Source organism: Vidua chalybeata, chromosome 6 (assembly GCF_026979565.1).
Source record: "Vidua chalybeata isolate OUT-0048 chromosome 6, bVidCha1 merged haplotype, whole genome shotgun sequence".
Lineage (NCBI taxonomy): Eukaryota > Metazoa > Chordata > Aves > Passeriformes > Viduidae > Vidua > Vidua chalybeata.
Genome location: NC_071535.1, coordinates 24,659,229 through 24,675,770, shown reverse-complemented (window position 1 = coordinate 24,675,770; position 16,542 = coordinate 24,659,229). Strand labels below are relative to the sequence as shown.

Here is a 16,542-nt window from a genome sequence, read left to right as displayed (position 1 = left end):
GGCTTTTCCAATCACCATTTTTACTTGGTGGGCTTTTGTTTTGTGCGTGTGTATGTGTGTGTTTTCCACCGGGACTCTCTCTGTAGGTCAAAACCTTGCTTTCTAAAGCAATTAAGGGATATAAAAAAATAGACAAAAAATACGTCGTGATTAATACCGTCATGTAAAAAAATGGTCTGCAGCAGAAAGAAAATACTTGGTGCTGTCTGTAGATTCTCTCACCTACCACCTACTCTGAATGCGTCCTGTATCTTATAGCGTGTCCGGCCCTCATGATTGCAAATAGGCCTGTTTTCAAATGGAAATAGGACTTCCAAACTGATTATGTGTATTGAATCGGAATCACTCGCTAGGTCCTCTTGTATAAAATGTATTGAAAAAACCATGATAGTTGCACAGCTCTGAAACTGGCTCCTTCTCATCTCAGGGAGGTCGATCTATTTTGCAACTTTTTGCCATTTGTGAATGTTTCAGCTAGATAATTACGCTACCATTGTGGAAAGGCGATGCACTGACACAAACACACACACACGCACATACACTCCCCTGCGCGCACACACACACAGAGCCACCACCGCGGAGCCTACTCTGTGCACAGCCCACGCCGTGACCAGACTCCCACGACAAGAACACGCCCGGCCTCCCCACGGCAACGCAGCTCCAGCGCCTCGCCACTGCCACACAAGCACGGCGTGCCTCAGCGCTCCGCCACCGCCACGCACAGCCTCCCCGTGACACCGAGCGCAAAATACACGATCCACCAGCACCCTCCCGAGCCCCACAGGACAGCACGGTTCCCAGGTCTGGGTTCCGCCTCGTAAGCCACTATTTAAAGATGAGCAGACTGTGTGTGTGTGTGTCCGTGGAAAAGTCAGAGGCAGGGAGCAACAGCTATTGCTCACACACTGAAGAATGGGAACAACCTCCATGCAAAGGTTTCGCTTATTGATATGTAATGAGAGCTTTAAACCCTGTCATATCTCCCGAAGAATATCCATTCGAATTCGAAAAAGTAATTAAAAAGCGATGAGAGAAAAGAGGCATCTGGACCGAGCAGAAAGCGGACAGCTTCCCTCACCCTGGGGAGAAAAATCGGTGGCAGGAAGAGGGGTTCCCCCGCCGCGCCCCCCGTGGGGGGAGGGGAGCAGCCCTTCACGTCCGCGCTGCCCCGCTCCCACCCACCATCGTCCCACCTCTGCTCGCCCAAACTTTCTCAGGTGCTCCTTCGGGAGTTGCTTTGCCCCACCTAAACCAACCAAACCAAACCCGAGCTGGGAAGGGGTGGGGGTGCCCAGTCCTGCGTGCCTGGTGGAGCGCGGGGAGCCCCCGCGACCGGGCTGGCCAGGCAGGTAGGGGTCGGGGCCGCTTATCCGTCGAGCACCGCCAAGGCAGCGGCGGCCCGGTACCACCCAGCAGAGTCCCTCGAAAGTGGCTGCCACAGGAAACTCCTGGCAGCGCAGAAGATGACAGTGCTGGGACCTATCCTCCGTCCTTGCCGCACTCGCACAGTACCTTTGCGAAGACGTAAATTCGTCCGCCGCATCCCGTCTTCGATCTTTTTTGGGTTACCGTGGAGGTCCCACGCACTTCCCTGCCATTTACCCCGCTAGGCAAGTGTGGTGTGTGTTGCAGTGACGGGTTCCCGAGCCCCATGCCACTCGCCTTAGCTATGGCAAGGCGCCATAGGCGGTCAACACCTTGTCAGGGCGTTTGGGAGCAGGGCTTGGACTAAAGTCAAAGGGGTTCCTGGCCCGACGTTTGCAGCCCTTCCGCCTGGGCATCGCCCCAGTGCCAAGGACGAGAGGGGCGGTGGGTGCACACAGCTGGGTCTGCCCGACAGCACCTGCAGCCTGACAGCCTGGCAGTGCAGGCAGAGCCTGCCATAGTCGGCATTAAGAGAATGCAGAGGGAGACAATCGCTGCTCTCGACTAGCTGTAGCCCCCGGGAGAGGAACCCCGCTGGGTTGCAGCCGACTCCCGAGGGCAGCAAAGCCTCGGGACCGTGTGAGAGCCTGTCCTCGGCACGCAAGGGACCCCGCGGCCGGGGTAGCAGAGCTCACTGGCAAAGGGCAAGATCGACCCCGTTCCCCTCGACGGGGAACCGAGACCTGAGCACCGGTGGCAACTGTGACCGTGCTGGGCATTCTTGGCAGACGGCGCGGGCAGGGAGGACGCGCGGCGGGCGCCCCGCTGGGCTCCACGCGGGGTTCGGGGGAAGCCGGCCCGGCTCAGGCGCTGCGGCTCCGGTCCCACCGGCGGGGCAGCCCCGGTGGGCCGAGGCGGAAAATTGCGGGAGGGTTTCCGCGCTGTAAAATTAAGAGCGGAGGGCAGACACCGGCCGGCGGGCAATGCTTCTTCAAAGTAAGAGTTTTTCTGTCTGCCTCTGCTCCCTAGACTCCACAGTTATTGCCGTGCACATCAGCTCCTAGATACACTTATCAGACGTGCACATCTATCGATATAATGCGTGTATACACACACATGTGTAGTCTAAGCGCTCTGCATCGGCCATCCATATATTTTTTTTCTCTCTGAAGTGAACTAATGCAGCTAGAGGTGCAGAGGACGAGCTCCGAGCACCGTATTTTGCAGTAGCAACAATACGTTTGTTAAGTAACGCTCAGTGTAAGAGCAAAAGCAGAGACAAGAAGGTGGTGAAGTTAAAGATAATATTTTAAGAGCTTCTCTGGGAAGCAGCAGCACTGAAAACAAAAAGTTTAACGAACAAATGCAGCGAGAGAAACTTGGAAAAAAATTGTGTCCTAGATTCACATTATTAGGTCAGTAACACGCTGAAATTATTCAGCCACTTCAGTAACACCTTTGATGTGAAGCAAAAAAGTCTGCTCCCTTTACAATCCCATGTGTTTGTAAGTTTATCACCATATAGCGCGTTATTACTTGCCCAAATATGCTTGATCGAGAACTCCGGTGAAATCCACCAGAACAAATGGAAGTGACGAGCTCATATTTTGTTCAGTTTTCTAAGCAATGTAACTATCCTTTAATTTAAAAAGGAAAAAGAAAAGAAAAGAAAACAAACAAACAAACAAACAAACAAACAAAAACCCGAAAGAAAACTCCGAAAAAACCCGCAATCAAAAACTCAAACCAACAAAGTCCCCTTTCCTCCCCAAAACCCCGCAAACCAACCCACCTCGTGAACACGCACTTTATTCTTTTCCTTTACTCCTTACACTTTAAGGAGCCCCTGTACTGATGAAACACTACTCAGAATGATATGGGGAGTTCTCATTTAATAAATTCAATAAGTCATGTACGTTCACTAAAACCTGCCATGTCAATTCATTTGCTAAAGAAGCACAACCTACAAAGTAATTTAAAATTACTCTGAAAGTCCCGCTGTGTTTAGTGAATAGAAATATTTTTGAGAAAAAGTTATCTCATTCAGATATAGTTGTTAGCATGACATATGGAGCCAGCCAGTCAAACCAAGATTAAAGTATCTTGGTAAATATTTTTAGAATATACATTTTCAAACTTTTTCTGTTTCTATACACCAGCTCAGGACAGTAGATTTACACCGTCTTTCGTAAGTAATGCATTCGGTTATCTGTAAATGTTTTTCCTTCTCAACCTGTGTCATTGTATAAAAAAAAAAATACCGATTTCCCTCTTCACCCTCCCTCTAACAAAAGCCTTTACATCGAAGATTAAATGTCATATTTTACATTTTCATTTATAAGTTTCCCAAGAATTTTTCTGTGTCGTAAGTTGTTTTAAGCTTCAAAACGAATTTCAGTTCTTTTTACATCAATACATCTTATACACCATCTTATTTATAACCCTGACCAGAAGCCTTTGAGAGAAAGACATAGGATATAGAAAACTTTGACCTTACCTGCTCCCTAATGTGCTTGCAGCCAGAAAAAGGGGGGGGGGGGGGGAGAAAAGTAATTTCGTATTATTCATCATTTTGCCAGGGACAGTCGTCTCTCTACCTCATAGGAGCAGCCGGACTGGGTCAGATGCCTGTACACATTTGATACATATAAACAGTATTTTCATTAACTTAGAGTTTTGAGGGGCTTTTTTCCCCCCTGATGGGGATCGTGAGAGGAACAGCGGGTCAGACAAAAAAAAAAATCTCAGCTTTGCTCCCGACATGGCTATGAAAGGACTTAAATTCTTCAGAAGTCACTCAGTCTTTAACTCTAGATCCCCTTTGTAAAGGCTAAAGGCAGCGGTCACGAAAAGTTGAACAGGAGCTGCCTTCCCGACGAGGCCCCTTTACCTGCGCTGCGCTACAAAACTCCTAAAAATACTTTTTTTTCCCTCCCCTCCCAGCCGTAGCAACTTCTCTTGGTGTCATCTCAGGGCTGTCTCAGATTACATTGTTTGGGATCTGCACTTTCAACACCGTCTTAAGGCCCTGCACTGCCTTTTGAACCGAGATGCGGGCAATGTACTTTTGGAAGAGCTCGTCATCCCTTGCCGCTCCGTAGGTACAGTGACACCGCACCGCGCCCGCCCGCTGCTACCGGCACCACAGCAGAGCCCGGAGCAAGCCCTGCCGCCCCCGGCACCCCCGAGCCCTTCCTCCCGAGCATCCCTTTTGCTAACAGACTGCTGTGAAACAAACAAAAAAAACCCAATAACCTACAGCCCGTTTGGATATGGAGCAGCCCATATGAAAAAGAATTTTGCTATTGTTGCTATTGCGGCCGTAGTAGTGATATGGTTTTGTTAGGGTTTGGGTTTTTGTTTTATCTGGGGTTTGTGCTTCGTTTGGGATTTAGTTTGGGGTTGTTTTTGTTGTTTTTATTGTTGTTATTTTGTCTTTTTTTTTTTTTTCTCCCACTGCCTGCTGTGCCACTTCACGCACACTTCATGGAACTTAAGAATGAATTCCTATTTACAGCAGGAAAAAATGCCCTCCGTGATTCTCCTACGCTTACTAGCAGTGCCAGGCAGTGGGGGAGTGGGAGGCAATAGCCATTCTTCCCTAGATCCTTTTATCTCTCAAAATACGGGGTGCCCATAGTCGAGCGTGGATAAAGCAGTTATATTGGGAAACGTGCATCTCTTCCATCATTTCAGATTGGAATAATGCTGCCCCTCCCCTTTGCCATCCCATTATCCAAGTTCTGCATTGATTACCGGGAGACTGGAAACCAGCATATTGGAAGAAGCAGGAGTTTAGACGGAGGAACATATTTTAATTTAAATTTTAAAAAGCTATACAGTAACTAAGTTATCATGAGTGTTCTCAAGGGAGACTGGAGACTAAACTGTATTTACACCCCTCCCTTCAAATATCTTCATCCTAATCAAGGCATAACTAATTTACTAAAAAAAAAAAAATATTATAAAAGGCAGTATCACAATGCCATAAAAAAACTCTATAAAAATTGTTAAAGAGCAGTTTGTTTGCATTTCTCCTGATTGATATGTAAATACAGTTTGAACTGTGTTTGCTCGGTCTCTAGTGCTTAATAAAGAGATGAATTCACCTTTCTGTGGAACAAGTAAACAGACTTTAAACTAAGCCGACATCAGACAAAGTGGAAACGAGTTTATTTAATCGAAACTAAATCTAGTTTAAGAAAGATAAGTCAGTGTACATAATAATCCATTACAGTAATTACACCCACCACCAAATATGTGTTTATGAGGTTGTCGAGACACAATAAAATTACTTTATTTCCCCCGAAGTCTATAATGAAAAGTCACTGACTGGATCTCTATCAAACATGCTAACTCCAGCATTCGGGGGCGGGGGCTGTAATATTTCTGGCTATATTAATGCCTTGCGGTGCTCCTCACTTTTGAACATTCCTAGGTTTGAAAGAACGCACATTAATTATGTATGAAGGGGAAATGTCGACTTAACCGGAGCACTTTCCCCTCGGTCTTGCGTATAAACTCCGGGAGAAACTAACCCTAATTTTGAAAAATTCCTTAAAGTTAACCCTGCTCTCGCTTCCTCAGCGGAAGCTGGCAGCTCTGCACCACAGTCCAGGAATCCCCAACACTTTCTTCTTTTTAGCAGAAATAACAGCACTAAGCTCCAGACACACTGCCGCCCCCCCACCCATCCCCCCGCCATGCTTAACACGATGCTATAGATCTGAAATGAATACTCTGAGCAGAAGAAGGACAAAAAATTTTTGAATAATCTTTGGGTTAGTTAAGAATGTCGCTGTATAAATCAGGACATAACCTAAAGAATGAAAGGTCTCGAAATTCCTGTTGACACACGTGATGTCCTCCAGTTAGAAATAAGGGGGAGGGGGTCAGAAAGTATCCGATTTTTTTTTTTTTTTCTTCCGTGTACTTCCCTTTTTCTCCATCCAGACTAGCACTTGGTGTCCGACTAACATCGGCTATCTTGTATAAATAAAGAACTGGAGCTTTTGAAATCTGCTACTTAAATTGGAAGCTGGCTTGTTTCTATCCCAGGCAACCTGTTTTCTTTCACTTAAAAAATATGATTATTTCGTAACCCCTCTGTAATTCAGAGGTGTTTCAATGACTGCAGTCGCTTTGTATGGAATTGGGGAAAAAAACGAAACCGAGCAGCAGATGCAAAGGAAAGCATGCGAGGTCTTTTAGAAGGGGAACACTTCTTAATTTGCTACACTCGCAAAAGGGATATTTGGGACCTGAAAACAGAGAATTACGGGGGGATTTCGGGCTCGTCAGACACGAGCTGTTTAGCTTCATATGTTTTATATATTTACAGAAAAGTTACGTCTAACCGCCTTGCATTACCGACAGTATTTACCTTCTGTGCCTAAGCCCCGCGCGCACCTATATAGGCGCACCAACCCACGTGCGCGCACACACTTTCTCCTCATCTCCTTCTTTACAAACTTTCCAAATGGCTCCACAAAATAACCCCCAACAAACAAACAAACAAACAAGCAAACTAACACCACCCCCTCCCCTTAGAAAAGCAATGCGACACGAAAACCAGCACCCGAACTAACGAACCGAAGCCTGTCTGTGTTCCACCGAGCCGCAGCCTGCGGCTGACCTCCGCCTGAGTAGTGGGCTGAGCTGTACAGGGGAACCTGCGTGCCCGTGAACGGACGTGTGGGGTTGGATATGTATAAAATTAAATATATGGAAATGTAGAAAATTAAACACAGCCTGATAAAGAAAGTTAATTCAAACTACATGTTGTACACAATAAACTATCTTTTTATTTTGATTATAAATAAGGTGACTGTACTTCCCTTAAAATACAAGTACATAGGAAAACCTGGTAGAAATTATCTTTCTTCTTTTTTTTTTTTTCTTACAAGGTATTAAAACTGGACACTTTAAATCGGACTCACGTTCTATACTGACAGCAGGTTCTTCGCTATTTTATTTTTTTCTAATGGCGTTAGACTTTTACCTTCTTTCTCCTCCGTGCCTTTGGCATTTGAATTTCTAGTCCCCGAATACTTTGCTTTCTCTAGGAAGAAGTCGCTGAGGTGTCCCCCGCCCCCACCCTCATCCCCCAAAAAATAATCGGGCTAATGAATTTGGACTCGATTCCTTCGGTTTCGAGTTCGTGAATCCCACGCGTTTGCTTGTCCTGTTTGCACGCTGAGGACTGATCCTGTATCCCGTTAACCCCGTGGCACAGCTCTCCTTTGGGAATAGGGTCTGGGCCCTGGGAGGGGCATGGGCCTTCCGGGGTCTGACAACATCCCGGGTTGTTTTTCCACCAAGAAGAAAAAAAAAGGGGGCGCGGAAGGGGGAAATGGGGAAAAAAAAGATGTTAGGAAAGGAGCGTAGGGAGGGGAAACCAAGGGGTGAAATAAAAAAGAATATTCGTAATGTGTATAATTTATTAGAAGCTTCTTAGGAACTATATTTAAGCCAAATATCTACATAAGTTACAACAGGAAAAGGCGGCGTGCGCAAATAACAAACTGCCGGAGGATTTACGACGGGGTGATCAGTGTCCATAAAAAAGGTGGGGGTTGGTTTGGTTGATTGTATTTTTGTCCTTTTCTTTTTACAACAAAATATACAGGCTACTAAAAACTATGGGTTTAGTCCAACTTTTGACAGCATTATACAGCTACAGGTTCACATCAAACGTAAGGAGGAAAATAAAAGCCAAGCCTTTGATGACTCCACGTCTCCATCCGCTGGCCCTGGTGGCAGGCTGGGAGAGACCGGGGAGGGGGAAGCTGCTTCTTGTGTCTGGGTAACGCGAATGCGTTTCTTTTGGGGGGGAAAACCACCCCATCCCCCAAAATCTCTGTATTTACATGCAAGTCCTAGACGCTGGCAAAGTGTACATCTGATATCCGAGTCTTCAGACCATGCCTAAAGATGGTCCCCTTTCTGCAGACTGCTCCATGGTTATTAGTCTGAATATTTTTATACACCCCACAGGACAACTTGGGGGGACAAAAAACATAAAGACCCAAAACCATCAACAGTAACAATAAAATGGAACAAAAAAGTCTCTCTCTCTCAGAGGTCCGCAGGGACCACTCAGTAAAATGGGGGAAAGGGAGAAGAGCATTAAAAAGAAAAAAAAAAAAAAAAAAAAAAAAAAAAAAAAAAAAAAAAAGAAGTAAAAGCACACAGTAGTTTGGAGAGGACAGAGATTTGTGTAACTGGGAAAATTTGTTGGTTTTTTTTTTCTTTTTTCTTTTTGCCTTTTTTTCCCCTTTTTCTTTGTTTAATCCTTTTACCAGGTCCTACCGTATAGCAAGGTGGAGCAAGACATGGCAGTGCCATAGTCAGAAGTAGAAGAGTTTAGGTGAGACAAACTGGAGACTTGGCTCTGCAGAGAGGAAGGGCTGGCCGAGTGCTGTCCCATGTCTGGAGACTGCCCCGCACTGTTTGTCTGGTGGCTCTGATGCTGTCCGAGGCTGTTGCCATTGGTAGCCACTGTGATCGTTGTAGCTGCCTGCTGCTGATGGCTCTGGATAGCTGCTGTGGGTGTGTTGGAGCCTGCTTGGCAGGGCTTGCCATCCTTCACAAGCACTGGCACTGCCACCCTTCTGGGAGACTGCTGCTGCTGGCAGGAGCCGTTCTCCTGTTGCATCTGCTGCTGCGCAGCCTTGTCTTTGGCCTGGCGTTTCATCTTGTAGCGGTGATTCTGGAACCAGATTTTGACCTGAGTCGGGGTGAGATGTATCATGCTGGCTAAATGTTCCCTCTCCGGGGCGGAGAGGTATTTCTGTTGCTTGAAACGTCTCTCCAGCTCGTAAACCTGGGCCTGCGAAAAAAGGACCCTCCGTTTCCTCCGCGGCGTGCTCTGGAGCGGGGCCATGCTCTTGCTCACGTCTCCCAGGGAGCCGAGGCTGCCCATGCCTCCCATGTTCATGCCCGAGGACGGCGCCATGAAGCGGGAGACTGCAAGGGAGAAGGCGGCACGTTTTAGGCGGCTCGGCTTGGCCCGGCCCGGCCCGAGTGGGGCCCCGCGCTCCGGCAGCCCCCGCCGCCGCCTGCCCCCAGCGGAGCTCCGCAGCCCCCCGGCAGCCCAGCCCCGGCCGCGGCCTCGGGGCACCCGCGCTTCTAAACAACGACTCACGTCCCTGGGGCGAGCTGTGGCCCCCTTCTCGCCCGGCCCAGCCCCGGTGAATAAGGGCGACCACTCACCCCTCGTCCTGCCCGGGGGCACAGCCAGGAAAGTACCTAATGTGACAGCCGCAGCGGCAGCGGCCGCGGACAGCGGCTCCGCCGGCGCCGGCCGAAGAGGACTCTGCCGCTCCCCTGCCGCTTCCCGGGACGCGGCCCCGGCGCCTCCGGCTTCCCCCCTCGCCCGCCCGGTGCCGGGCGGCGCGCAGGCAGACGGGCACCGCCGGCTCCCTTTGGGCCCCCGGGCCGCGAGGCTCCCGCCCCGCTGGACGGGGAGAGCCAGGCTCCCGCTCCCCGCCACAGCCGAGCTTCCAACCCCCTTGCCCCGTAAAAGCAGCCGCGGGAGGCTGACATGCAACCAGCCGGGGTGGAAAGACCGGGTACGATCCTCGGGCAGGAGGAGGAATTTGGTGTCTGGGGGGCGCGTCTGGGTTTGAGACCGACTTTTGCCCTGTCGCGGACCCCCCGTGCCTTCTGACCGCGGTGTGTCGGGGCAGTTGCGCGGCAAGCCCCCTTCGGCCACCCAGCCCCGAGCTGACTTACTTGAGGAAAAGCGGGGATCCGGGTTGGTGCCGTACCATCCTGTCGCCGAAGCGCTGTTCCTCATGGTGTCCTGGTAAGGCGGCAGCTCGCTCATGTTGCCCAGGTTCCCATTGCAATAGCCCCCCATCGTAGCATGGGAGAGCTGGGGGACCCCTGCCGCTGTCATATGGTAGGCGGCAGTCACTGTTCCGTTGTGGCCCATGGGGTGCTGCTGCATGGCCGGCTGAGAAACCTGAGACTGTCTGTAGGCTGACAGGGGAGCCCCCAAGTTACTGGCCTCCATGCCCACTTTCTTGTAGCTTTCCTCCAAAGGACTCAAGATGTCAGACACTGAGAAAGGAGTCGTATGCTTTGGGCTCATCGACATGATTCGGCGGCTGGGGAAAAAAAAAAAAAAAAAAAGGAAGGGGAGGCAAATCTTTTTTTTTTTTTTTTTTTTTTTTTTTTTTTTTTTTTTTTTTTGCCAGATATTCTGGTGTTGCCTTAACGCCGATCTTGTTGGATGTACACGTAACCGAGTGGACGAAGTCCGCCTTAATTGGATTGAGTGGAGGCTCAGGGCTGCCTTTCGTTTGTTTTAGCCAGACGCCAGGTTTTAGGCTGCCACCAGAGGCGGGGCATAGGCACTAAAGCAACAAGACAATAGAAGCCTACATCTTGCCCAAGATAATTAGCTTACATGCTGATGACAAGGTAAACACCTTTAAGTCTTACTTGTCAGAATTTTTTTATGTCTTTAGGAAAAAAAAAAAAAAAAAGAGAGACAGAGAGGACGGGAGAGAGAGGAAAAAAAAGAAAGAAAGACCCCGTGAGCACAACTCTTTTTTTTTTTTTTTTTTTTTTTTTTTTTTTTTCCTCGGGGGTTACAATATCGTGGACGGGAAATGGAAGGCAAAGCAAAAAAGACCACCATTTGACTGGGTGAAAGGATTTAAAAACAGCTCCCGGGTGGCAAGGCTGTCAGCCCAGCCTTTGTGAGAGCTGGGGAAACGGGGTGGAATGCCAGTAAGCCAAAGGACAGAATCTCCCTCTTCTCCCACTAAGTTTGGTCCGGAAGGAGCCCCGCCGCCGGGAGGACAACTCTTCGGAGGGCAGATCTTTCTCGTCGGGCCACAGCTCCCCGCGCCCCGCATTCCCCGCACTGGCTTGTCAGATGCCCCGGCCGGCCGGAGCTGAACAAGCCCTTGGGGTTTCGCATCTCGGGAACACTCTCTATGTCTCCTAAGACACTCAGTGCAAGGATCGTTTGTCTCCCTAAACCCACGAATTCCTTTCAGCTAGGTTTTTTTTTTTTTTTTTTTTTTTTTTTTTAATATCTCAGAGAGGGGTGGAAGCCACAAGTTTGCAAAATCAAGCAGTAATTTAATTGCCTGGGACGAGAGGCCGATGAAAAATAGGTTAGCGCAAAATGTCGCTTGTTATTCTCAAAGGCAAAGACTCTCACAGTCTCTCGTGGTCCCTCTGAAGCTGAAGCTGCTTTCTAAGGTTATTTATACAGCTCGGGAGCTGGATGGAGAAGACCTCTCCGGTCATCTGCTACACGACCTTGCCAATGAATTCCCTGTAGTTTCCAATAAACTGCAATTTCTGCCACTTTCGGATCTGTTCTCGGATCCGGTGTGAAAACAAAAGCGATCCATTCACAGCCACACGCACACGTACAGGCAGCCAGTAGCTAATGTCATTCGGGTCTTTGAAGAAATCTTCCAACGCCTAGTGTCTCCAAAGCTTATATTTCGGGGTGATCCGGGCGGAGGAGAGAAACCTCCCCTGAGTGTTTCACACCCCGGCCTACGGCCCTGGCAACCACAATTTAATACAGCGATTACCTGAATATTAAGAAAATTACAGCGAAGGTACAGTTAACCCTGGGACTTTGAAGTGTCAAGTAACTATTTAGTAATTGCACTTGTAAATATGTTTGTGCTTGGCTAGTTCGTGCTTAAAAATGCAAAAGTGCACTTGCTACCCGGGAATAACTAAATATCTTTGTCTAAAGTGGCAGCATAAATAGCCGGTCGCTTTGTGGCTGTGCTTGATATTAGTACATAAGGATCATTTTGCTTCAATTGGGAGGCTCTCATTCACTAGGCAAGAAACCGTTTAGGAGAAAGTAGGTTCCCGTATGAGAGTTAACATCCTTCAAGTGTAAGCCTCAGTCTTGATTACACTTTAGAGCTCTGCAAGAGGTGAGCTTTTCCACACAAATATAATCGGGGGAACTTTCCTTCAATCAGGCCTCCAGCTCTCTTACATCATCTCAGCTGCTTCTTTCGGCACTAGCTTTCTCAAGGCTGAATATCCCGAAGTGGGCTGGTTGTGAGTCTGCTGGGTCACTAAAGGCAGAGAAGGGCGACTTTGGTCTAGAAAGGCGATTGGGTTTTACCTCTTCTTTTTCCTCTTTTCTTTTGAAACCTTTCAATCTTGTCTTTCCAGATCTCTGGAACACCCGACCCCCCTCCCTGCACCCCCCTCCCTTGCCCCGGTTTTTCCCCTTTCTGCGCATATTTTTGAGTTTGGTCTTTGGTTTTGTTCCCACACAGAAAGAGAGACTCGACCGAGACTCGACCTTGCCTTAGTGGTTTGATTGCTTGGGGTTTGTGGTTGTTGTTTTTTTTTTTTTTTTCACCCCGAATTTCTCAGATACTCCATCCCCATGCCTCTTTTATGAGCCTTTAAAAGAAGGGGGTGGATGGAAGGAAAAAAAATTAAATACTGCAGGATCCTCCAAAACGACGGCTTGGTCGGTTTTAATCAGAGGTAAAAGGCGGCAAGTGACCGCGCAATTTGTGGGGCAGGAGCAGAGACTCCGTTCCCATCCACAAGAGTGCGAGGTGGGGCAGCCGGGTAGGCCCCAGCAGCAGCTCCGGCGGCGGGAGCGGGGAGCGGGGCTCCGGCCACGCGGGCGGGCGAGGCTCCCCGCCGCCCTGCGCCGGCCCCGGAGCGCCGCCCGAGCAGCCCTTTGGCCGCCGGCTGCGCCTGCCAGAGCTTATTTATCCTCTCACTCGAATGAGCGCAGGTTAAATCGCCTCCGCAGCATTGCTCGCTTAGGTTACCCCCAGCGAGTCGGGCCTTGGCTCTGCGCGAGGTCTGGTAGAGGGAAGCTAATGCGAGAGAGCTTCGTTCACCTTTGCTGGGAAGCGGGTGAAACTTCTCTTGTGCACGGCTGACCGCTGAGTTAGGAGTACACCGGCGCGCGTACAGGCACAGCCACATCTAGCTACTTTTTAGCCCGGCTAGATCGACGCGGTGTAAAGGAAACAGGTCAGCCTCTGCACCTGCTTTCCCGCCCCAAATGAGCTATAACGGGGCAAGTCAGACCATGGACAAGGGACGAGAAAACTTCTTCGCTGGTGTCGTTTCCCTCCAGTCTCCCTTTTCTTTCAAGCCTTCCACCGAAGTTTTGTCTACCAGAGATGGCTGCTCCCAGCTTCCGGGGAGGGTGGCCGTCCCGACAGAGTCCTGCCTAGGCTGCCTTTAGCGAAATGTTCGTTTACCTGGTGATGCTGCTTAGTAAAACACTCGAGTTAAAAAGAAATGCTAAGGAGGAGAGCAAGGAAGATGAGATGCGTTCTGCCTGGTGGAAGCATTTTCATGAGAAAGGCACGGTTTTCACCCCGTGTTTGCAGAAATGCGGCTACACGGACGTCCCTTCAATAGCTTCTGACCCCACACAATCCTTTTGATAACACTCGAGAGGTGGAAGAATGGGAGACTTTGTCAATCAAATGGTGCCAATCCCAATGGAAACGGTGCCACCAAGACCGCAGAGCGTTTCCTCATCAACTGGATTGCGGGGGCTGGGAACTCAAGAATCAGCTTTTGAAAGTGCGCACAGGGCTCTCCAAAGACAACAATGTCTTTTTTATACTAGCTGCTGTGCCTCCCCAAGGGGAATCAGATATGTTCGTCCAGGCAGAGCTCGGAGGGCTCGGAGGGCAGAGGGTAAGGGTCCCACGCAAACCACGCGCAAATTCTTTCTCAACAAGAAAGACGCCTTCTAGGTGTAACTTTTTGATACAAAGCCATGAGGTGCTCCGTGCTCCCTCTGGATCAGATCACGGGTGCACGTCTGGCTGCACCCCCTGCCCAGCCCTCCGCCCCCGCTCCCAGTGCCGAGGAGGCGGCCCTGCCCGCTGCCCTGCCCGCGGCCGTCCAGCCCGCCCTGCCGCGGGGAGCAGCGCTCTGTGGCGGGGCCAGCGCTCCTAGAGAGGTCCGAGTTGGAGGTGGCAAGAGCAGATCTGTGACAGAGCTCTTTCTTGGCGTCTGGTCATCAGTATAAGTCTAACACATTCATCGAGAGATGTAAATGACCACCTGGAAAAATGGCATCACCGAGGCAGCTTGCCGCAACTCGCCCCTCTCGACCCACCCTGAACGAGCTCATAGAAACCTCATCTAGTTGCTTGTGCATGTCGGTGTAATACACCCTCTGTTTCCCCATGCTCCCCAGAAAGCAAGATGTGCCCAGCACACCTACGCCGGGAGCGGAGGTTTCCGTAGTGATAGTGTAAGGCGGACTTGTGTCTCTGCCGGCCGCGGGCAGGGCGCTGAGAGCCGCTCCCGCCTGGAAAGCACATGCTTGGGCGTGTAAGAAGGCAGGAGTCCTCCTAGAGACGCACCCTGCGAGCGCTACCTAGGCACGGAGCGCTCTGGGTGTGTGTGTGGGGGGAAACGCCTGTTGTGGCTCATGGGGACAATTCCTCGCCGTGGGAAAGCCCCCCTGCCCTGGTTATCTCGTTAGGGTGGGAGAAACCCCTCAGTACAGCGGGCGAAACCTCTCCCCCTGGCATGGGAACCTAAGGCAACCAGAGAGACCACCAAAGGCTAAAGCGAAAATCCTCACCCCTCCGCAGAGCACGCACAGTTGCTCCTCCAGCTGCCCAGGGCGTGGAGCATCTCGCAGCTGGGGGTTCTCGGGGCCCCTTCGCCACCGGTGCCTGGCGGCCCCACTCGCAAAGCTCTGTACGAGCGAGGGCAGCGTTGCCTCCGCTCAGCTCTTTTTCCTCCTTCCCCAGTTGCTGGAGGACGGCTGAGCCCTCCTGCCCTAGTCCTCGACACCCTCCCCGTCCTTTCCTTCGCCGGACCATTCCCGGCCAAGAGGGCCAGGGTGGGGCCAGGTACGGGGTGCCAGGGCAGGGCTCCCGGAGCCGCGGCGGCGGGCGGAGGGCCGCCGTGCCAGGGCGGGGGCGGCGGGGCCCCGGGGCACGCCTCGACCCGTCAGCCACACCGCGCCCCTCCGCGGCTGCCCGGCGTGGGGACCCGCGGGAAAGGGCTCTTTGTAGGCATGGGTGCCCCGGTAGTCTCGGGTGGATAGTAGCATCTCTCGCCCCGATGTGTGAACGAACTACCGTCTGATCGCCTCGCCCGATATTATCAGCAGTTAATATAAGCCCACCACATCTGGCTTTCTTAGTGTCAGTAGACTGTCACTGCTGCAACAGTGTCAGTACACACATACAAGACTTATTGTTGCCCTGAAGCGTTTTTGATACACCCATGACAGCGGTGATTATGCAGAGGATTTCTTGAAGGTGGTTGTTGAGACAATTTGCTAAAAGTTATCTGTCGAGATAGTTAAAAATATAAGCACGTTTTATTAAGATATAAAATACATTTAATCGTTATATACCTACAAACAGAATCCTGCCGGGATCTATCAATTTATCTACTTTTAGGTATAACTATTAGTACATTACATTAGCTATCTTAGGAGTCATGCGCTTTTGTGTGTGTTCCCAGACATGCCTACACACACACACATACAAGCGTGGGGGTGCATACCTCCGGCAGTGGGCATGCATGAGTATATATTTACGCATGCATTCACAGTCCTCAACCCTGTCGTCTCTTAAGTGAGTTCAAAAAGGAACTCAGCTTTTAAGTGGGTCACCTCGCCGCCCTCCCTTCCCCTTCCCTCGCCCAGGCCTGCGGCCGCGCCGGCGCCGGGAAAAGGGGTTCTCGGCTCCCGGGTGGGGTTGGACGCAGAGGCGACGGACATGGACGTGCTTGCGGGTGCAGAGTAGGGGGCGGGCTGGGGGTCGCCCCCGCCAGTTTGATTTTCCGCAGACCTTTTTTGTTTCAGCGTGGCTGGCGGCGGCGGGCGGTGCGGGGGCTCGTTGCTCACTGCCCCCCAGTTTGGTTTCGAAGCCCTCCCCGTGCCTCCGGACCGCCCCGCCGAGGACCTCGGGGAGCTGCAGCCTGCCCTGTGCAGCCGCCCTCGGGGCTGCGCGGACGGCGCACGGGGCCGAGCCCGGGGGCGCTCCGCCGCGCCCGCCGGCAGTATGCGCGCTGGTGGACAGGCGACCTTTCCCCCTCGACCTTACCCTGGGGGTAACCAAAGCTCCCTTTTATTTTCAATGTCACTTCGGAGTTTGCCTTTTGTTCCCCGATACCTCTCGCTTCCAGGGATACGGGTGGCTCCCCGCTGGCTCGGGGAAG

General features: G+C 50.9%; 1 protein-coding gene across 1 annotated transcript; it reads right to left on the bottom strand.

The window, feature by feature from the left end:
* Positions 1-7,264: 7,264 nt before the first annotated feature.
* NKX2-1 (NK2 homeobox 1) lies at positions 7,265-10,471 on the bottom strand. The gene is made up of 2 exons (XM_053945943.1): positions 10,102-10,471; positions 7,265-9,333 (listed from the first exon to the last, which is right to left on the bottom strand). Exons 1-2 carry the CDS (start codon positions 10,466-10,468, stop codon positions 8,663-8,665), a joined length of 1,038 nt encoding a protein of 345 aa, XP_053801918.1. The 5' UTR covers positions 10,469-10,471; the 3' UTR covers positions 7,265-8,662.
* Between the last annotated feature and the right edge of the window lie 6,071 nt (positions 10,472-16,542).